The following is a 24,001-nucleotide window of genomic DNA, read 5'->3' on the forward strand; positions in this document are numbered from 1 at the left end:
CCAATACGGGCTCTCAGATGGTCAGTGGGACTCTCAGGTGGTCAGTGCAGGCTTTCAGGGGGCCAGTGTGGGCTCTCAGATGGCCAATTTGGGCTCTCAGGTGGCCAGTGCGGGCTCTAAGGTGGTCAGTGCAGGCTCTCAGGTGGTCAGTGCGGGCTCTCAGGTGGTCAGTGCGGGCTCTCAGGTGGTCAGTGGGGCTCTCAGGTGGTTAGTGCGGGGTCTCAGGTGGTCAGTGGGGGTCTCAGGTGGTCAGTTGGGGCTCTCAGGTGGTCAGTGCGGGCTCTCAGGTGGTCAGTGGGGCTCTCAGGTGGCCAGTATTGCTCTGAGGTGGCCAGTGTGGTTCTCAGGCAGCCAGTGCGGGCTTTAGGTTGCCAGTGCAGGCTTTCAGGTGGCCAGTTTGGGCTCTCTCATCAGGGGTGCGGAGAGTCTCATTGATGGCTGCAGGCGCAGCAGACGTGGCTCTCTAAGCAGACGGCTGAGAGGTCCTAGCAAGCGTCCTTGTAAAATGTCTTATTAGAGGGTCGCCTCTGCCTGAATGTAGCCGGTCCGGATTGCCATTTGGCATATTGACGCGATCCGGGCTGGCCGGGCCTATTTGCAGGGGCGGATTTGGAGCGGGATCTCCACGTACCCCTATCTTAATCCAGCCCTGGCCGAGGACCGGCGGCTGCAGCCCAGTTGCTACCAGGCCATGGACCTGTACCTGTTCGCGACCCAGGGGTTGGGGACCCCTGTGTTATACCATTTAAAAACATTACATGCATTTAGAAATGTCATATATACACATATACAGGCACATTATAGCCCCTTAGACTTCTATCGGGCTCAACTACCTTTTTCTCCCACCCAGAAGATTTCTTACTCCTAAGTGTGCCTAGAAGTAAGGCTCACAAAGTTGTTGTTGCCCTTGTTAGCGCCCTTGTAAAGCGCCTGATGTGTGCCCCATGGATGCTGGTTTTACTTCATTACTAATGACTTGACTTCCCTGACTTTTAAGCACAACCTTGTTCCTCCATCCAAAAAGAATGACTCTATGGTCAATAAGGGTGCGATTATTGGAGAGATGTGGGAAAGAATGATCTCCAGGGGGGGGGGGGGAGATTTAACTCAGAAATTAATCAAATGAAACCAGCATCAGAAGAGGTAAACAGAACTGTCTTTTCTGGTTAAGAAATGCTATAGCAGGCACTATGTTGTCCTTGCTCTTGGCCAGCAATTGTAACCTTAACATTTTATAATGGCTGAAAGATTTGTATAAAAGCCACCATTCGTTATTTGCTTACCTGGAAGCGTTTTCAGCCACTTATTAATTTCTCACCTTCGTTTTCGTCGTCATTGGACATAATGGCAATACACTTGTCCCAGACTGCTTTTACGTCGGCTCGGTAGCGATCGCAGGCCCACAGGAACATTGGCAGTAGAAGAGCTTGCACTACAGAACACCAGAGGACACCAAGCACCATCCAGTCATCTGACTTATCAAACTTGAGGCTGGCAAAACTCACCACCTGTGTATCAATAAACTGTATTAGTAGGGAGATCAGTCATGTCAAAATAAGATAAGGAGTAACACTAAAAGATTGCATAGGTGAGCAATACATATAGGGCACGCACAACTTAGCAACTGCCTGTCTCCTTTGGTAACTATACTCACCTCCATTTCACTCATGAATGATGAGAACTAGCCAATGACCCCTCTATTAGACATGTAACCCTGCAAAAAAATTCATTTTGGATCAATCACATTTTTATTTATTTTGTTTTTTTAGATTGAGGATCCGAAATTTGATTTGTTTCCTTATTCAGATTTCGGATCTGTCCCATGTCCGATTATTTTCGTTTTGAACAAAATTCAGACGGTTCAAAATTTTCATGAAAGGTCCCTTCAGATCCGTTTGCATCCGGACTGCATATGAATGTCAAAATGTTATGAAATTCGTACAAATATCCATTCGAAATGAAACAAAATTTATAGTATATGTCTGCCCTTTATACAGCATACTGGAGGGAGAATAATGTTCCTTACATAGGTGGCCAATGGGAAGAATTCTTCTTATATTGGTGATCAGTAGGAAGAATACTCCTTACATTAGTGGTCATTGGGAAGAATGCTCCTTATGTTGGAAGTCAGTGAGAAGAATGCTCCTTATACAGGAAGTCAATGGGAAGAATGCTCCTTACATTGGTGGTCAGTGGAAAGAATACTCCTTACATTGGGGGTCAGTGGAAGAATGCTCCTTACATTGGTGGTCAATAGGAAGAATGCTCCTTACATTGGTGGTCAGTGGGAAGATTGCCCCCTACATTGGGGGTCAATGGGAAGAATGTTCCTTACCATGGAGGTCAGTAGGAAGAATGCTCCTTACATTGGAGGTCAGTGGGAAGAATGCCCCTTACATTGGTGGTCAATGGAAAGGATGCTCCTTACATTGGTGGTCAGTGAGAAGAATGCAAATTTGTTTTTGGCATGGCAGGATTTGTACAAATATTTTTAGCATATGATGTTTTAGTACATAGCTGGTACTTAGGGTCCATATAATGTTCTGGCACAATAATATTCTTTTCTGAAAATACAAAACTAATTTACCCTAAACCCAACCCCCTAAACTTCAATGTAAACTGTAATCGCTAATTTGAACCTTACCCTATCCCAAATACCTCACCCCTGTCCCAATACCTAACCCGTGTCCCCAATACCTAACCCCTGTCCCAATACCTAACCCCTGTCCCCAATACCTAACCCCTGTCCCAATACCTAACCCCTGTCCCAATACATAACCCCTGTCCCCAATACCTAACCCCTGTCCCCAATACCTAACCCCTGCACTAAATACCTAACCCCTGTCCCAAATATCTAACCTCTGTCCCCAATACCTAACACCTGTCCACAGTACCTAACCACGGTCCCAATACCTAACCCCTACCCTTATTACCTAACCCCTGCCGTAAATACCTACGCCCTGTCCCAATACCCAACCCCTGTCCCAATACCTAACCCTTGTCCCCAATACCTAACCTTTGTCCTCAATACCTAACCACTGTACACAGTACCTAACCCCTGTCCCAATACCTAACCCCTGTCCTTAATACCTAACCCCTGTCCACAATACCTAACCCCTGCCCTAAATACCTAACCCCTGTCCCAATACTTAACCCCTGTGCCCAATACCTAACCTTTGTCCTCAATACCCTACCCCTGTCCTCACTACCTAACCCCTGCCCCCCATTACTTAACCCCTGTCCTCAATACTAAACCCTTGTCTCCAATACCTAACTCCTTTCTCAATACCTAACTCCTGTCTCTAATATCTAACCCCTGTCCCCATTATTTAACATAGCCAAAGCTGATCTGCCTGCTGAACTAAAACCAAACTTAAAGTCCATGAATAGCTAAAACTTTTTTTAAACTTTTGGATAGAGCAGAGATGGATTAAAACCTCTAACAAGTTTTTATTGCTTCCCTTGCCCCAGCTGAATATGTTTATCCCCTTTATTTGCCCCGGTGGCCATTGTTACTGAGAAAAAAAAAGTGATGGGACATCACAAAAGGTGATGGTAAATGTTCAAATGGGGAGCCCTGTTCAGATGACAATTGAATTCCCCTCATTTTGTATAGAATTTGTCCAACTTCCTACAGGGTTATTCACAAAAGGGTGAAGAGTTTGGAGAAGGCAGGATAAGGGCACAATCTAGGCCAACATAGCTGAACTGGAAAGTGAGCTGAATTGGAGAATGTAAGCAGCAATGGGAATGCCCCTGCTGCAGCTGATTGGCCCAGGAAGGGGATCTGTCACTGACAGATTTGCATTGACAACTCGGTACACCACCGGCCTTCACAAGTGCTCTTTCAGCTGAATGGACCCAAACCCCTACAGACACACTCCAAAATCTTGTGGAAAGCCTTCCCCGAAGAGCAGAGGAAGTTATAGAAGCAAATAAAAAAGGGGAGCATCTACATATTAATGCCCATGCTTTTGGAATGGGGTGCCCAGCAAGCTCACATAGGTGTCTACAAACATTTGGCCATATGGTGTATGTTGCAATGAAGCAAATCACCAACAAAAAAATGAGCATCCTCATGAAGTAAGTAAAAAGAAACTGGAACCAAAATGTTTACATCCCATACAATGGATCCATCCAAATGAACACCTCAGAAAAGAGAAAGAGACTTAATCTGATCACAGGAAGCAGACACGGATATCATTTAGAGCATTTTGTATAATAGCTGCAGATTGTCAGGAAGTGGACATTCCGGGAGACAGGCTTTCATTTTCTTCTACCACCTCATACATTGTAATGGACATTTTCTCTTCTGAACAAAGTCAGCTCTCCTTGTATAAGAAGAAGAAGACAGTCCCCTCCAGCTAAGTTATTCGCCTTGCAAGAATCTTAGTAAAATTCTTGCAGATTCGTACCTTTCTCTATTCTGGAGGAATTTCTTTTCACCGTTTCCTTTCTCAAACCGATCTGTAAATGGAAGGATCTGCCTTGAAGAACCTGAATAGTCTGCGTTGTAATGAGAAAAGTTGCCGTGTCTGCATCCCTTTAGAAAACAGATGAAGCTTAGCGAAAATGGAAACTCTTATTGCAGGGGATGTCTACAATTTACTAAGGGCTGCTTCTGAGAAAGGCAGCCAGCGGAAAATACGATTTCTGAGGATGTTCGGAACACTCCTGATTATCTTCTTTACAAACGATATAAAGGTTGGAGTAAATGGTTCAATCTTACAGGGTTATTCACAGACGGGTGAAGAGTTTGGAGAAGGCAGGAGAAGTGAACAATCTAGGACAACATAGCTGATATGGAAAAATTCTCCAATTCAGCTCACTTTCCATTTCAGCTATGTTGCCCTAGATTGTTCCCTTCTCCTGCATTCTCCAAACTCTTCACCCTTTTGTGAATAGACCTGTTAGTTTTTCTGGAAGATACCATGCCGTGTGGGGCTGTAACTTTACAATAGGATATTGAACAGGGGTAGGCAAATTTCAGCCCTCCAGCTGTGGCTAAACTACAACGCTCATCATGCATCTGCATCTGCAAGTCATGCCTGTGGCTCTTAGAGTCTTGCAATGGCTTATGGAGTTTGTATTTTCATGACAGCTGGAGGGCCAAAATTTGGCTACCCCGATATAGATTCACTACAAGAAGGTCTTGAAAAAATTGAGGGTTGGGCAAATATATTGAAAAATGTAAATTCATACAGTTGGAAGCAAAAAATCTGAATGCAAGGCACTCATTAGGAGACGCTCCTCTAGGAAACCTGGGGATGGAGAAAGATCTGGGGCTCCCAATAGACCACAGACTCAGCAATAGCATGCAATGCCAAGCTGCAGCTAAACCCTCTGTCCCTTTCCACCTCAGTTGTCCCTCTTTTTGGTCAGCTGTACAGATATTTATGAAAAGGCTCATAGATATAGCGCTTTAGGATCCCTGAGTCATCACATTCTAAATACAGTATATTGGACGTGAGGACGCAGGGAGACATTCGATTGTCGCATTGTCTACTGCTGCAGCAGGAGGAGAGGCTGGAGGGAGCAATGTAATAGCCAGCCGCCTCTTAGGATCGGTTGAGTATACCTTTTATATTTTTCTCTCTAAACCAAAATAAGCAGTTAGCCCTTGCATTGAGGGGGTAGCCCCACTGCAAGGGTTAATAATAATTTCCCCCCGGAGTTTTGCTTTAAGGCTTAAGATTCCTTTAGTTTATTTTAGTGATTTTTAAACAATGCTTGTCCTGTATTTTCTTTTTAGTTTTGTGTTTTGTTGTGCTTTATGAAGCTCTGTGGTGCAATACCAGACTCAGACACTAGAGGGCAGACTTGGGTTTTCTGTTTTCTATCTTGCACATCCGCCACATTAGCCCACATACACACCATGTAATGCTAATTTGGCTTGTGATACTACAAAAAAAAACACAGCAACATTTCAAACACAAGTCATTTCAAAGAACTAAAGCGACTACTGGGAGAACAAATTAAACCTGGCATGATAAGAACAAGCTTTTTTGTTTGCACGACCGGATTTGGAGGTGAAAAGGATTTGCCGCAAAACAAAGAAAGCTTCAAGAAATGATATGCATGCCAGAGGACAAACTGCAAATACATAAAATATAAAAACTATAAACAATGTAGCACAGAGCAAAACTTTTAAGAGATCCTCCTGGCGGAGTTCAATTATAATGGCCATTAGGCCCAATTTACTAAGCTATAACATTTGTTATTTGCTGTTATTTACACAAATGAAAGCTGAACATAACTGTCACATGAGTTTACTTTTGCAGTCAACTTTTTTTTTAGAATGTGGAATAAAAAATACTTCTGCTCTTGAGTTTCTTTATGTGACCTAAGCCTTGGCAAAGATCACATGGTGTGTGGCTACTGACAGCATTTTGGATGTTTCATGTCATGAAAGACTACAGAGAGTCTACCGTCATTTCTGGTCCACATGCAGCGAGACGAGAAATTTGGCAAGGCATAAGCCTTAGGACTAGGGTTGCCAACTGTCCAGGATTCACCCGGACAGTCCGGTTTTTGAGTCTTGTGTCTGGGTTTCAAGCCAACTGACACCAGGACACAAGACACTAAGTGCTGATACTGTCACATACATTTTTTGACAGATGCGGCTGCCGAGGTCCCCAGCAAGTGCGGGACCTAAGGCAGCCGCATCTTCCTGTGAGCCGCAGGCGTGTGTAAACAGGCACAGGTACGCACATCTCCTCCGGCTCCTTCCTGACAGCACGCTGACTGCCTCTGAACCCCAAGTAAAAACCCGGCACTTCCCGCACAGCACTCCTGAAAGCATGCATAGTGCACATGAGACTCCACACAGCCATCTGAGAGCCCCCATATCCCACCTTAGACCCCAAGCAGCCATCTGAGAGCCAGCACAGCCCTGCCGAGAGCCCTTTAAAGGCCACCTGAGACCCTGGAGACAACAGGGTGCCACCCTGGACAACACAGAGTATGTAGCTCCATATTACTTTGTATTGCAGGGATCTGTAGTACTCTATAACTGGTCTCCTAACTGTCTCTCCTTGCTTTCGCCTTCTCCCCCCCCCCAAACAATTGCCGCACATGTTGCTAGAGTGTTCGGGTTTCACTTGAAGAAAAGATGGCAACCCTATTTAGGAGTCATTGATTCAGGCTAAATTTCAGGGGGTTTCCCCCCGCCAGGGAGCCAGAGCTGTATACAGCCTTCCATAGAAGTCATTAGCTGCTCACGGGTATACGCAGGTACTTGTGTACAGCCATGTATGCATACGGATGTAAATCTCTGGACGCAGGTTTTCTGTGTCCACAGATTGTTGTCTGTACACAGCCATGACTGTACACAAGTATACCTGCATTCAGCCCTTGAGTTCTTTGGGAGGTTGTATGTAGGTCCTGCGCCTCAAATGGCAGGGAAAGATACTCTAGAATTTAGGTTGCATGGGCCAAGCCACCTGTGTGAATGAGTCCTTTAGCCTTGCTCACACCAGCGGCAAAACTAAGTGGTAGACCTGTGTTTTTAAAGCCCCCAAACCGCCCACCAAAGCACCTGAGAGATTGCTCGATGGTCAGCGGACAGTGCAGTACACACATGCGTGGTTGCATCGCATTGTGCTGCAGTGCGGAAAAAATGATAGAGCAGGCTTTGCCGCTTGGCAGCCGACTTCATTCATGTAAATGGCAACGCTTCTTAACCGCACCTATGGCGACATGTTAGAGGAAGTGCGTTTGGAGAGTTTACAAGGTGCTGCGGGAAAGGCAGCGGAGGTTTCTAATATCTCAGAATGCACCGGGAAATGATAGAGGATAAAACAGCTCCATAGACATGTCCTCTCTCTTTTGTACTGTACCAGCACCATCCAGTATCAGTGCCAGCCAAAACCAGTGCCTGTACAGACAATACCAGTGCCAGTCAGAACCAGCGCCCATACAGCCAGAACCAGTGCCTGTATGGCCAATATCAGTATCAGGCAGAACCAGTCCCTGTACAGACAATACCAGTGCCAGCTAGAACCAGCGCCCGTACAGGCAATACCAGTGCCATCCAGAACTAGTGCCTGTACAGCCAATACCAGTACTAGCCAGGACCAGCACTTGTACAGCTAATACCAGTGCCAGCCAGAAGCAATGTCTGTACAGCCAATACCAGTGCCAGCCAGAACCAGTGCCTGTACAGACAATACCAGTGCCAGCCAGAAACAGTGCCTGTACATTTAATACCAGTGCCAGCCAGAACCAGTGCCTATACATCCAATACCAGTGCCAGCAAGAAACAGTGCCTGTACACTTAATACCAGTGCCATCTAGAACCAGTGCCTATACATCCAATACCAGTGCGAGCAAGAAACAGTGCCTGTAGTGTACAGCCAATATCAGTGCCAGCTTGAACCAGTATCTTGTACAGCCAATACCAGTGCCAGCCAGAACCAGGGCCTGTACAGCCAATACCAGTGCCAGCCAGAATCAGTGCCTGTACATCCAACATCAGTGCCAGCCAGAACCAGTACCTGTACAGTCAATACCAGTGCTAGCCAGAATTAGTACCTGTACAGCCAATACCAGTGCCAGCCAGAATCAGTACCGGTACAGCCAATATATTTTTGCCCCCCTCATTACACAGCATACATAGGGAAAAGGTTCCAGCACAAGGGTAGGCAGCCTCGGCACTCCAGCTGTTTTGGAACTACAAGACCCATGAGGCATTGCAAGACTCCTCAGAACAACCACAGGCGGAGGCATGATGGAATTTGTAGTTTCACCACAGGTGGAGTGCTGAGGTTGCTTACCGCTGTTCTAACACAATACCTCTCATTGATGAGATGAGCCGATCCTCTTAAAGACATTAAAGCGACTTCATTTCCCCTTCATAGTGCATTTCCTTTTCCTCTTCTCATCTTTATAGAAAGTTCTATTTTTACATGTCCACAAGAATCTCGCCTGTAGCCAACTCGCTGAGTTCAGTACTTTTTACTGAAGTCGGATTTGAGGATGAACTTTTCACCTTCACAGTTTGCTCATCCCAACTTCAAACCCCCGAATTTCTATATCGAGCAGAAAAAGAGCCGTTCGTGTGCAGAACCCGAGGAGCACAATGACATTCTCTGAGAAGATGTCGCTCAAGGAAATCCTTTAATAAATGTCTGAAAAAAGCATGATACTTCTCTAAATTAAACAGCCGCGTCTGTCAAATACGGAATGTGATTTTACAAAGTTATAACAACCTTCACCTCCACTCTTTTCTTTTTTCCCCCCAGTCTTTGGATCTATCAGGGCTAATGCACACAAGAATTTGAGATCAGCTACAGCTGAACTCTGAGCACAATAACATTCGTTTTAATGTATTCTTAAATAGCCACAAAGGAGCTAAAACTACTTTGTGTGCAACAAACCCAGTTATCTTGTTTAAGTAGCAGTGACATCATCACTGTGCTGTACATAGCCTGCGCAAAGAGTTGAGCTGTGGGAGGGACCCAGCAGACCCCACCCACTACAGGAGGGGGTGGAAACAAGACCAGTCATCCTGAACAAGCAGAGAGAGCAGCAGTGACTGGTTTTTATTACAGGAGAGAGCGGAGACAAGTCCAGTCACCCTGCACAAGGAAAGAGAGCAGCAGTGATCGGTCTGTATTACGGGGGGGGGGCGGAGACAAGATCAGTCACCATGCAAAAGCAGAGAGAGCAGCAATGACTGGTCTCTATTACAGGAGGGGGCGGAGACAAGACCAGTCACCCTGCACCAGGAGAGATAGCAGCAGTGACTGGTCTTTATTACAGGAGCTCCAAGTCTCACACTGGATTGCTGCACAGATCTGGAGGAAATACACAAAGCTCACCAAGATTCAAGAATACACATGACTCTTGTATGTTTCTCAATCTCAAAGAAGGCAGGGCCAGAGGCGTATCTGTAACAAAGTGCACTCCTGGTGCCCTGCCCAGCTCCTGGCAATCAGTAATGTCACTGGTTGCCAGGAGCTGGGCGGGACACCGGCAAGAGTGCCCCAGGTTGCTAAAAGCTGGGCGGGGAGATGTGTAACGGCCATACACATCTCCCCGCCCCGCTCTTAGCAACCTGGGACGCTCTGGCCGGCGTACTGCACAGTTCCTGGTAACCAGTGATGTCACTGGTTGCCAGGAGCTGGACAGGACGCCAGCCAGAGCGTTCCTAGTTTCCAAGAGCCAGGTGAGGAGATGTGTATGGGAGAGGGGTGGGTAGAGAAAAAAAGTCAGCTGTATCTTTGGGTCGGTGAACTTTTGCTGACCCATGGAGTGGCGCCCTCCCTCCCTTCAAGGGGCGCCCAAGGCATGTGCCATCCTCTGTATATGCCACTGGGCTAGGCTTAGCCATGACACCTGTCCCCAATAACCTTGTAGAGTCCAAAAAAGGGAGGGGCACAGAAGAGGTTTTTCTGTTAAAGAAAAGGTGGAAATTCATTTGATAAATATCGCTACATTTTGGTGCGACGGACGCCAAGGCTCAGATAAGCGGCAGAGTAACTGATACCCCTCATTATCCAAATCAAACAGCCGTCCGAATTAGCAGCCTGTGCCAATACCGGAGATTTAATCAGGGAATCCAGCGGAAGATTAGCAACTCCGCTAGCAGTCAAAAACTGGAAGAAAAGTCAGATCGCACTGACAGGTTAATCCCGACTTTAACCGGGAATCCCTGAAATCCAATAACAGCCATTGTATCATAATCCGACGTTAAATGTTGTTCCAGGCAGAATTACGATGGGGGGCAGGCGTAAAAATATCATGGTACCGTAGCATGCAAGGATGAAATAATACCACAAATACTCCAATCATAATTCTCCTCTAATGTAGATGATCCAGAAGAAGGAAAAACAAAGAAAACCTACCGATTTATTCTCACAGTGAGGGTAAAAAATATCTTTTTGATGGCATCATTGGCAAATTAATCTCCTGCCTCAGTCATTCCACTGATGAATCCTATTAATTATAGCTAGGGATTCTGCTTCCAATAAGACCACACTGAAAGCCTTTTTGATCTTTGTAAGCTTTGTGAAAGTGATTAGCCTTAATGTAAATAATCTAATCAACATTTGTTGGTGTGGAAACAATGTTTCCATGCATAGTTTTATATTTAAATAGTTTCAGCTTTCTGCTTTGTGTTGTTGCACAGCTGTGTCAGTTGCATATCTAGAGTATTGCAGGCAGGGCATGTGTCATGGGTGGCACTTAAGGGGGGTGCTGCACCACTCAGGGACAGTGGCTGTGTTTGCCCCTTTAGTTAAACTGTGCCCCAATCAGACTACCCATCAGCACACAGACTCGCAGTGACAGAGAGCACAGACGATTACTGCTGTCACATGTAAACAAAGAGCTGGGGCAGGGAAAGTTACACTACTCATTTCCTTTGCCGGGCTCTGACTGACCTACTCCACACCACCTCACTCTATATGCCGCTCTGTACGTTCTCTATTCCACACTACCTCATTTCATATGTTGTGTTGTACAGCCATCAGATCAAATAAAGGGTGAATCTCCCCAACGGGGACACAGACTGTAATTAAAACCTGACAGGTGTTCTAATCCCTGTCCATCCTATGCAACATTAAAACTGGCTTCAGTTGCACTTTAAATGTGATCAGCCACCAATGGCTATGGGAGCTGTCAGCTGCTCGTATGGGTCTTCTGGAGCAATTTTGTGAGACTGAACCAGATGCAAGTCTGAATGGGGCCCCAGGTCACATGGCAGTGATAATAAGCAAATTATTTTCAATCCATTGCATAAAAAAAGGTACTTAAGAGTCATAGCAGCTCACTGAGCAAAACTGAGAATTTCCAATTTTGTTGAAATGTTGCAGAGTGAAAATTTGGCAAATTTGCCATTTTGGCAAAACAGCTCTAATTGTCCGCTCCAAGCTCACTCCTGTGATGGACTACAATCTCATGTTTAGTTTACGAATTTGTATTGAGATTGTAGATCATCATGGGAGCGAGGTTGGAGCGCTGACTACTTTACAACATACACAGGGAACAAGGGGGACAAAAGTAGCCCCCCTCCAGAAGGAAGGACAGTGTCAGCACCAATTCAGAGATGATTTGGGGATCTACAACTGAGTGATACACAAATAAGATACATTGTTGTTAATAGTTAAAGTATTTGAATGTATTTTTAAGATTAAACCCTTGAGTTTAGTGTCACTTTAAGTTGAACTTAAGTTGGAGTTCTCTTGAAGTCAGGGGACCACCGGCTACTCGGCATCCACAGCAGATGTGCAGCACCAGATTCACAGGCTACGCTTTGGCACCGAAAAGACAGAAAGCAGAAGACGCGGAAAGTCCATTCTTTATCGCCGATCGCTGCTTGTTTATACAGAGAGATGGAAAAAGAAATAAAAAATAAAATAATGGAATACAAGAGCTGCCAAGGCTTTAATATAAGAAAGTGGCGATCTGGCGCGTGTCCTCTGAGCGGATGACTGATCAGCGCTGAACATGAAAATAAAAAAATCTGAGATTAGAAAATTGTCATGTAGGAGACAGACAGCCGGTCGTCGTGACAGCAAAGGATGACCGGACTGACTTTCTTTTGACAGAAGAACTCTTCTTAAAGAAAATCTATACTTCCAAAAGTAAAAAGCTGTTTAGATCTCCACATGTCATGTAACTTTTTTTTTTTTTAACTGGTAGAACTGGGAGGTCTACTGGTATGATACTTACACCAGACACCCAGCATAATTTATTTGTGTCTGTCCCCCACACCAACCAGAGAACTGAAATACACGCACATGGCCATCTTGTGTCTGGGATACAACATCGTTTTATATATCAGGACAAAGAGCAGGCTTGTGTCAGAGAGTCTCTCGAGTAATAATACCGCACACAGAACCAGACTGAGAATTTCATAATGGCAGCGGAAGAGACGAGACTCTGCAGAGAGTGAAAATAGGTTAATTACATTCCTGGTTGGCATCTGTAAAAACCGCTTTCTGGCATAAGACCGCTGTCATCAGACTCAGAACAAAGACACCAAAATCAACATCGACTATCTATCTATCTATCTATCTATCTATCTATCTATCTTATCTATCTATCTCTCCATCTGTTATCTCTCCATATATTATCTATCTATATCTATCTATCTACAATCTATCTCTATCTATCTATCTTATCTTTCTCTATCTATCTATCTATCTATCTATCTATCTATCTATCTATCTATCTATCTATCTATCTATCTATCTATCTATCTATCTATCTCTCCATCTGTTATCTCTCCATCTATTATCTATCTATCTATCTATAATCTATCTATCCATCTGTTATCTATCTATCTATCTATCCATCCATCTGTTATCTCTCCATCTATCTATCCATCCATCTGTTATCTCTCCATCTATCTATCTATCTATCTACAATCTATCTATCTATCTATCTATCTATCTACAATCAATCTATCTACAATCAATCTATCTACAATCTACATATCTATCTATCTACCGTATCTATCTATCTCTGATATGTCATACATGTTTATTTTTTTAATCTTTTCTTTTTTACTATGCATGTTCCAGTGCAAATTAGTGGAAAAACTGGATGAATTAAACATGACTCCGATTTCATAGGAAGTTGGACAACATCCAGTAATATATTTTCATTGTTCTTTCCCCCGTGGGTGGAAGTTTGTGCAATCATTGCCAGAAAAGCTTTTATGTCCTAGTCTCAATGAAAGTAGTGTTGACTTTAATGTGGCTGCTCATTTCACTTTTCTGCAATTCTCATATCATCTTCCTCCGGACCTCTACTCGGGACAAGAACCTGCCGTGACAATGGTGGAGGATGCTTTTCTTGTAGAAGCATGAGGGTGGAATCATGACCTCTCCTGCGATTGGATGGCTAAGACAATCACTAAATGTGGAAGAAGCAGTAACATCTGATCTTGATTTCATGGGGGCGGCCCCCGGATTTACAGATTTATTGCTGAATATTTGTCTCTCCAGTAATGACCTTTGTCTGTCGATGCTGAAGAACTATGGGGTCTATTCACAAAGCTGCTGAGGGCAGCCGAGTGAATGACCGATCAGAAGTGAAGTGAGCCGAACACTGTTCGGCTATTCACTTCAGGCTGGTACGGCTGATTTCAGCCGTATATCGGCTGAAATCAGCCGTACATCGGCTTGCTTCGTGTGGCTTCGGATCAGCCGAACATGCTCAGCATGTTCGGCTGATCCGAAGCCACACGAAGCAAGCCGATGTACGGCTGATTTCAGCCGTATATCGGCTGAAATCAGCCGTACATCGGCTTGCTTCGTGTGGCTTCGGATCAGCCGAACATGCTCAGCATGTTCGGCTGATCCGAAGCCACACGAAGCAAGCCGATGTACGGCTGATTTCAGCCGTATATCGGCTGAAATCAGCCGTACATCGGCTTGCTTCGTGTGGCTTCGGATCAGCCGAACATGCTCAGCATGTTCGGCTGATCCGAAGCCACACGAAGCAAGCCGATGTACGGCTGATTTCAGCCGTATATCGGCTGAAATCAGCCGTACATCGGCTTGCTTCGTGTGGCTTCGGATCAGCCGAACATGCTCAGCATGTTCGGCTGATCCGAAGCCACACGAAGCAAGCCGATGTACGGCTGATTTCAGCCGTATATCGGCTGAAATCAGCCGTACATCGGCTTGCTTCGTGTGGCTTCGGATCAGCCGAACATGCTCAGCATGTTCGGCTGATCCGAAGCCACACGAAGCAAGCCGATGTACGGCTGATTTCAGCCGTATATCGGCTGAAATCAGCCGTACATCGGCTTGCTTCGTGTGGCTTCGGATCAGCCGAACATGCTCAGCATGTTCGGCTGATCCGAAGCCACACGAAGCAAGCCGATGTACGGCTGATTTCAGCCGTATATCGGCTGAAATCAGCCGTACATCGGCTTGCTTCGTGTGGCTTCGGATCAGCCGAACATGCTCAGCATGTTCGGCTGATCCGAAGCCACACGAAGCAAGCCGATGTACGGCTGATTTCAGCCGTATATCGGCTGAAATCAGCCGTACATCGGCTTGCTTCGTGTGGCTTCGGATCAGCCGAACATGCTCAGCATGTTCGGCTGATCCGAAGCCACACGAAGCAAGCCGATGTACGGCTGATTTCAGCCGTATATCGGCTGAAATCAGCCGTACCAGCCTGAAGTGAATAGCCGAACAGTGTTCGGCTCACTTCACTTCTGATCGGTCATTCACTCGGCTGCCCTCAGCAGCTTTGTGAATAGACCCCTATGACTATAACATAATACTTCTGTAGATGTACTGTATAAGAGAGGCAAACTAAGGCACTTCAAATGGTAATCATAAAGAAATATCCAATATATTGAAGTAGAATAATGCATTTATCATGCAAAACATGCACCCCACATGCAAATGTTAGGACGCACTTTAAAGAGAAATGATCCTGATTGGGCTTCTATGAGAACAATCATTCTTAAAAGATTGTAACTACTCTTTTAAATATTAATATATACTTCTTAAGTTAGCTTTACTTTTAGGAAAGGCTTCTTGAGGTCTGACAGTGTCTGTAAAGTCAAAGTCTTTTTTTTTTAAAGCTCTGCGGTAAGGTGCGTGTATCATGAAACAAACTCCTGTGAATAAAAAAAGTGAACAGTGAAATCACAGCACACAAAAAAGTGCACAAGGGTGCATGGTCCTCGAGGGTCTCGATTTCCCTGAACCTCCCGGGTTAGAAGACTTCTGACAGGGGCATGGCACTCTACTCCCCAAAACGTAGGGACTGGCTGAAGCTGGTCCTACAAGTACTAGATAGCGGCTCTCCTGAAGGGAGACCCCTGAGTTGGGAAAGGAAAAAGACTAGTTAAGGCCACAGATCATCCCCCAGACATCAGGGCAAGCCCCCAAAAGACCTGCACCCTCCATCTCTGTGGAGTGAAATATGCTCGTGCAGAATAAATAAGTGCTATAAAGAAATAAGTGCCATGTGCAATACATGGGAGGCCTTGTGGCCTGTATAAAAAATTGCTCTGGACTAGCCAGACGGTCTGCCTCTGAGGCGTGTGCAAAATGGTGATGTGACCTAGTGCCAGGTGCCACACTTGTGGGGACGCCAACCCCAGGGGGCATATCACCCGAAGCTCCTTACGCTTCCAGCCTATGGCCAGACAAGGACAGCCCCCCCTCCTACTAGCCCCCTCCTACTAGAAGACATTAGCACTGGAGGGATTCCTGACTACAACTGGGGACACGCCTGGTACACAAGGCCAGAATCAACCCAGGAGGAAAAGAAAGCCCCAACCAGTACCCACCGATTACTCCAGGGAATACTAGACAGCCATCTCCCTGTCTGAAGATGGCGCCGTTCTTTCCTGAAAACTGATAAGAACAGATACTACATTTGATTTTAGCCAAAAGGCCCAGAGAAGTCAACTAGCTGACTTCATCTTGATAACCGTGGGTTTCCCAGCTCTTAAATGCATACAGCAGCATAATGTCACCTAAGGACAATCACAGTCAGCACTCAGGGGGTCCTCTAAGCTCTAACACTCACCTTAGAGAATCATCTTCAAAATAAGTAAAGCTAAGCAAAGGGATAAATGAAATATTTTATAGGACTGACCATTCAGATTCTTGCATAAGCCCACTCATGATGTTGATAAAATGTAATCAATTCTGAGGAAGCTACTTACCAAGATGGGGAACCCCATTAGAAAGTCGTATATAAACACAATCCCAGATATCAAATAAGTAATTTGAAGTGAAGTCTTAATGGGCTCTGACCCATCTATTGATGACCTCCTCTTCCCATGAGCATCCTCAACCACAATAGTGGGCACATTGAATTTGTTTTTGTCTATGTTCTGCCCGGTTTGCATAGAAAAAGTCTGAAAAAGTGAGATGCCAATGCAGACCACTCCAACCACTACACTGCCACTGATCAGCAGGAGGAAGCACAGGCCAAAGCCCAGTCCGATCTCCGTCACAATGAAGCGGCAGTCCCCGGCGTAGAATCTTTGGGTTGGGTTGTGCCATCCGACAGCGGGTAAAGTGGAAAGGATAAAAGACACCATCCATATGCCCATGACGGTGTGTACTGCTTGCTTCTTTGTATTGCTTAACCTGGAAACATGACAAGAATTAAAGAGACATGTCACTCATTATTATTCGAGACTGGCTGAATGCAGCTATATTGGTTGCAGTGTGCTTATCCATAGAAGGTCACTTCTTCTGGAATTTTTGTAATGCCTGCTTTTCTGTAACCTCTCACCTCTGAGATTTATTCATTTATGTGTTTATTTATTTATTATTACAGGTATTTATATAGCATTGAAAATTTATGGATCGTTTCACATACTGCGCATTCACATCAGTCTCTGTCCTCAAGCAGTTTACAATCTACATTTCCTAGCTCACATGCATACAGGACCGATTTAGACAGGAGACATTTAACCTTCTAGCATGTCTTAGAGTGTGGGAGGAAACCGAAGTGCCCGAAGGAAAACCACGCAAGCACAGGGAGGACATGCAAACTCCCTTTCATTGGTTTGGTTGGTTGATTTTTTTCAGTTTGAAAAGAATCCACATGGAAGTTCCTTGCAATAGAAGAGCTTTAATGCTCATCTCTCCGGTGGCCTGTGCCTTCTACCATTCGTTTGTTCAAGACTCAATTAGACTCTTCAACAGTTCAGGAATGTCAGATGCCCATGTCCTTCCTCCCACACCATGGTTCTGTTCTACGACCTGTATATCACTTTAAGACTCTGCAGTAATGTAGGGGTAGGAGGACAGAAACACAGCACATGGTGGAGGACATAGGTGGAAATGTTGCATGCGCAAAAGTCTTAACATAGGCTGCAGCACTGGAAAGAAGAAAGGTAGAAGACTTCCACCACCAGCTTTATTGCAGGCACCTTTCTTCTTCTTTTGGAAACCTGATAGGGTTGCTTTCACTGTGCAGCTTATCCAGTTGGTATGTATTATATATATATATATACACACACAGTATATATGCGTGTACATTTGCAGAGTCAAGTGGCCAGTCCCCTCAGAGATGACATTCCAGAATTTGATTGATCCTGGGGAGTTAGATCAAATAACAATATTTGGAAACTATAGATGAGTTATTTCATCTGCTTTTGAGTTCCTGGGTCTTTACAACAGCTGTGGAGATTATATGGGATTCTCTTTCCTTTTTATTTATTTGATTCTATAGAGAATGTAAAAGGATGAGCTGGAAGACACAAAGGTAGGTAAGAACAGCTGTAACCAGCAAGTGGACAGGAGCAGGATTTGGAATTATGGCAGGGAGATCTCATTGTTGGCGTGTCCAAGACCTGCAATAAGCCAAGGGCTCATTCACAGTCCACCAGTAACTAAAATATTATGGGGGGACTAATCCTTTTAGTGACACATTTTTACAGTTTAATGCAATAGTAAAGTCTCAGGTTCTTTCAATGGCTACTTGAGGTGCACAGAAACTGGGAGAGAATTACCTAATTATTAAAATATTCTTTACATTCTTCCTTCTTCAACCATAGCCTTGATTGCAGGAGCTATGTTGTTATTGTGTGCCATCATGTGTGTAGATTTTAAAGATAACAGTGACAAAAGATGTTAAATTGAACCTTCCCTTTGCCCATGCGAGGACAACATTATCCAACTAAGGTTGATTTACCATATCTACCTGTTGGATATAATTAAAATAAGACCATTTCTTTGTCCATGCAGCACACAATAAAAGGTTTACTTGGCTCACTCCTTCTTAGAAGCATATACTTGCCTTTCCTTGCTCTTGTAGCGTTCCATTCAGCTGTCGGGAGCAAAATTAAATACCTGGCACTTCTGGGTATGGGTAAGCATGTGACTCACTCCCCCTTTCTCATATGACAGCGCTGATGCCTCCCGATTAACCCAGCCCATCACATGGAGCTAGTGAAGTAGCCCAAAGCCATGTAGAAGCTCCAACAAGTTGGCTTGAAGCTAACAAAGCAGCTAGGGTATGAAGAAATGTGTGTATATGGTACTGGAAAGGGAACAGAGCCATTTGAACCTTTCATTTTGCCCTTCATGGACAAAGGAATGGTCTTGCTTGAATTATGACATGACATGCAGCCATGTAGAAGCGCCAGCAAGTTGTCTTGAAGCTAACAAATGGTACATGGTAAAGTAACCTCAGTTGGATAATATTGTCTCTTTTCATTGACAAAAAAAACTTTCCACTCTTCACATCCAGTCCTAAAAGGAGTATTGCTAACTCCATCTTCTCCACTTGCAGCGCTCTCCCTTAACTTCTATATTCCTTTATATAATAATATAACACTATCCAAGCATGATATATCTTCCTACACGTTCAAGGAGAAAACTGCACAGGCATTGAGCCATGAATTCATTGTAGATCTGAAGGTCATTGCAGGGACCCAGCTTTCTAGGTCAGCAATGCTCATACATAAACATGCCAAGCTGCTATAAATGGGGAATTTATTATGGCATCCACTCATAGCATGTCTGTGAGATCTATTAATGTGCCGTTTGTTGTAATATGCTAGACGTTAATGGATTATTTATAACTTTTTTTTTGCAGCGTGGAAGAATCAATTGAGAAATTGTACGTGTTATTTATTTATTTATTTTTGCTGGCTTTGGATTTCCGAAGTCATCTGGCTAATCTAGAATTTCCACATTACCAGAAGAGAAGGGAAAATAATAATGTCTTTCCAATAATAAACCAACACTACTCTGCCCAGGCACCTTTCCTACCGTATGTAATTACTGCCTAATGCGGTCCTGGAAGCAGAGTAGCTCTGTCTGGATCAATACATATTTATTACTGCACCTCCAATATTGACTTATGTGTTTTTTTTTGTTTTTTTAATCGTTTGTCATGAGCAAGGAGATGGAAGATATTAGACTGGAGCTTTGTGTATGAGGATTGATCAGATTTTAAAGGGAATGAACAGTTCAAGTGTTTGTGATCGTGATCAAGCTAGGCACAATTGAAAAGAACTGTACTGTACATTGACTGCTCTGTTTTCAATGGGCATGAAGCAAATTATCATCTCAGCTTATATGCAACATATTTTTTATTGCATGCATTGGGTGCTTACAGCTGCTCTTCCCATTTTGCAGCCTATCAATGCACAATGTCAGCAGTCTGTTACAACATAGTTAAGTTATGCCCAAAGTCATCTCTCAATATAGGACTAGATGCAATGGAACGCCTTGCGTTGCAATAATTTTTCTCAGTAACAACATACACCATAACATGTGTCATGACACTTTTAATAACATGCATTAACATAACGTCTGGTAATGTACTGTTTATGTGCTGCATTGCCATTCAAAGTTAATTGCATTTCAACGCACATCTACAGTAACAGACTGCTGACCTTGTGCATTGATAGGCTGCAAAATGGGAAGAGCAGCTGTAAGCACCCAAATGCATGCAATAAAAATGATGTTGCATATAAACTGAGATTATAATTTGCTTCATGCCCATAGAAAACAATGCACCTGTGTTATAGCAAACCACAGCATACGGATGCATATGTACAGTGTGCGGTGTTTTTCTATACTGAAAAATATCATGCAGGATCTTTTTTTCGTGAGTGTGTTGAGATGTGCTGAGGACCAATTCATTTTGAATAGGCTGTCTAATACAATGCGCCTCAACACCTCAAATGCATGCGTTGCAGCGCAAATAGACCTAATAGCATTTCTAACGGCAGATATCTAAATACAATCTAATAATTTTGTCTGAGTTTTGTTAAAGCTGGGAGGGTTGGCAATATACAAATGAGCTGATCTACTTAGACACAATACACAATCATTTGTTGTCTATGCCGTATTAGATCAAAAGAGTTGGGAGTCAGTAGAAACCAAAATTACTTTTTTTTATTATCCAAACTTACTTGGGTGAGATAATTATGAAGAGGAAAGGTGGGCAAATCCTATTTTACATTCTTGGCTATTATATGTATGGCTGTTATAGCCACAAGGACCTCACAAGCTATAAAAATGTTTTTCTTGAAAATAGGGTGTTATGCTGTTGGGTTAGAGTAGGGATAGGCAACCTCGGCAATCTAGCTGTTGTGGAACAACATTCAATGTTGCCTGAATCTGTCAGAGTGAAATGACTAAGATAAATATGATCTTGAACATGTTTTATACACAGATTTTAGCTGTTTGTGCTACCCCCATGTGACAATAGTGTCCAGATATATCCCCTGCACTCCGTACAGCGTTAAGGACCTTACAGTAAATGACGGTGCTCGCAGTGATGATCACCGATGGCGCCATGCAATACCAAGGCTTGATGCAAATAAAGTTCACCAGCACTCGATGAATACTTGTAAATTCTTGTTTGTATTTACTTGAAAAGGTGCATCACGTGCAGAAACCAATGCTTCGGGGCCACACAGGGTCCCTATGTCACTCTGATGAAGGGACCCTGCGTGGCCCCGAAACGTTGGTTTTTGCACGTGGCGCACCTTTCCCATGTGACAATGTCTGGCATTGTTCAGAAGGATATTTCTTCATTGTGACAAGACAAGGCTTGTGATGCTCCTCGTAGGAGGGACTTAGTAACAAGCATAACCTTGTTTTTATATTAGCAAAGACTTGTCAAGATGTGAGCCAAATCCACAGTGGCCTGTGATTAATAAAGAGAGCACCTTGCAGCAGACTCACATTTATTTCAAACCGCGTATCCAGATGAAGAGCTTTGGATGTATTAATTAGTTGATCCCTTTGGATGTATTAATTAGTTGATCCCCGCTGGCTCTGTTATTGGTGTCCAGGACATGTTCAGCCAGGGGAATGTCCAGGGCAGAGACAGAACATACTTTATAGATTACAGTATATCTCCCAGCTTGTCTGTAACAACTAGGAATTCAACAAGAAGACAGGGGTTCTTAACTGGGAAGGGGACCAAATGATAAGGATATGAGAATTCATTTCTGAAACCTGATATCAAAAGTGGCAAAACTGACTCAAGTGTTTTGATTGCATAAAAACATTGGCAGAAATCTCACTAGTTGTAGCCAGCTGGTGTATTTGTATATGAAAAAGATCTTTATGATTTTTTTCAGCTGTTCTCCTCCTAGCTAACCATATGTAATGTATGTCTGTGAAGGTTCTCATTCATCCAGGTCAGGGTATATCTGTAAAAAAATAAGTCAAGGCAACTGGACTTGCTGTATTTTTCTTGAAGACCAGCTTTCTCAATTCAGAATGAATGATGACTTAGACAGTCTGATGAAAGGAATATGGGGACGTTTGGGCAATCCTTTGATGATCTGTATTCATAAAAAGGTTGAGAACCCCTGTTCTAAAGCATTCAATAAAAATAAGTTGCAAAATTCAAAATACTGTATTAGCAAATATTCCAAGTGTGAGCTCCCTAACCTGCCACCTAGCAGATTAACATGCAATTTACTGGTGAGCAAAGCTGTAAAATTCAGTAATGCTTAGTGACTTGGAAACTGGCCTGCTTTTTCTGTCCCCACCATAGGAACATAGTTTGGAAATCAATGAAAAAAAGACATACCTGTAATTTACTGGCCAGCGTACCATCCACATGCGATGATAGGACAAGGAAGTGACAGAAAAGCAGGTGACAAGGCTCAAAGTGTAGAAGGTAGACACAAACACTTTGCAGACCCCTTCATTCCACTCATAATCGGAGTGTTGCTTCCTCAGCTGGATCACAGAGTACATAGTGATTGGTATGGTCACATTAAGGATATGAGTTCCGGCCAGAGTGCAGATTAAAAACTCCAAAGGCTTCCATTTCTTCTGTTTGGCACTTATACTAAGAATCCCCCAGGCATTGGCTAGAAGTGAGATCCCTGAACAAATCAGCCAGGCTACCGCGTTGTTGTGCAGTCTCTGCTCATCATTCATGGTGGAGGGTGAAGGCACCATTAGGAGAAGAGCTTCGCGGATCAGATACAAAAAGCAACAGTGACTGCAAATGCATCTTCTGGTAACGTTAGGCTAGTCGTGATATGTTCTGGAAAATGAGAGTACATCCATTTTGACTGGACATCCTACAAAACAAACAAAAGAAACAATGAATTAATTACTGTTGGTAAAATTACCAAAACATTTGTTATAATAATTACCCTTTCACCAGATCATCAGTTCTAAGTCCACAAGTGATGACCTGAGCCAAGCCAACAGAAATGATGGATGGTCTGTATCATCTAATCTATGCCATCACATTGTGTAATATCAGAGTTGCTGGCTCGGTACTGGATCCAACCACAACCAAAACAGCATTGGAGATGCAACACTCACCACGAACCAACTGGTCACCAGGAATTGCATATAAAGTTGATCCTGAAATTCAGATGCGAATTTCATGAACTGGGATCTCCTGAGCGAATTCTAATTTCAGTGTTATTATTGGTAGTGCGGATTCCTAAAACACTTCTTGTAGAAAGGGACAAAAGGCTGCCCTAAAGGCGGTTTTCCAGTTGCCTGGGCACCCTTAGTTTTACTGCCAGTGCCACCAGGTCCCACCATTCAATCTTAGTATCCCTGGAGGAATTTTTAAAGGTAGGCTGGATTTGTTTGGTTCCACCATCTCATCAGACTGGACTCCCAGGAGCTCCCAAACTTGCACAATTTTGAATTGTTTGCAGCTTTGTAATACACAACTGTTTTGGAGCCTGGTTCAGAGATCAAAAGATCTTCCGATTCAGAAATGTTACATTCCAAGTCTTGCAAATTTTTAAAATAATTAATCACATTTTTCAGAAGTTCGCTTATTTCTAATTGGATCATAATTTGAGCTGCCTGCTCCCAGTGGTCACCATGAACCAACCTACCACCAGGGATTTGATCCTGGGTTAAGCGGCCCACTCCCGGATCCGAGTGCTCACCATAAACCCACCTACCACCAGGGACTAAATCCTGATTTGAGCTGCCCACTCCCAGATCCCAGTGCTCAACATGAACCAACCTACCACCAGGGACTGGATGCTGATTTGAGCTGCCCAATCCCAGATTCCAGTGCTCACCATGAACCAACCTACCACCAG

At 43.9% G+C, this 24,001-nt stretch overlaps 1 protein-coding gene across 1 annotated transcript in view; it reads right to left on the bottom strand.

Annotated features, from left to right (window-relative positions):
- Positions 1-24,001, bottom strand: part of GPR153 (G protein-coupled receptor 153) — a 65,682-nt gene that overhangs the window by 6,938 nt on the left and 34,743 nt on the right. Inside the window, exons 2-4 of the mRNA XM_018552761.1 lie at positions 22,504-23,005; positions 16,649-17,078; positions 1,319-1,508 (exon numbers count right to left, since the gene is read on the bottom strand). Coding sequence (XP_018408263.1) covers positions 1,319-1,508; positions 16,649-17,078; positions 22,504-22,880 — 997 coding nt within the window. The 5' untranslated portion in view covers positions 22,881-23,005. The remainder of the gene's footprint in view (positions 1-1,318; positions 1,509-16,648; positions 17,079-22,503; positions 23,006-24,001) is intronic.

The sequence above is a fragment of the Nanorana parkeri genome, unplaced genomic scaffold (genome assembly GCF_000935625.1).
Source record: "Nanorana parkeri isolate BGI_ZX_2015 unplaced genomic scaffold, ASM93562v1 scaffold5, whole genome shotgun sequence".
In the NCBI taxonomy this organism is placed as follows: Eukaryota; Metazoa; Chordata; class Amphibia; order Anura; family Dicroglossidae; genus Nanorana; species Nanorana parkeri.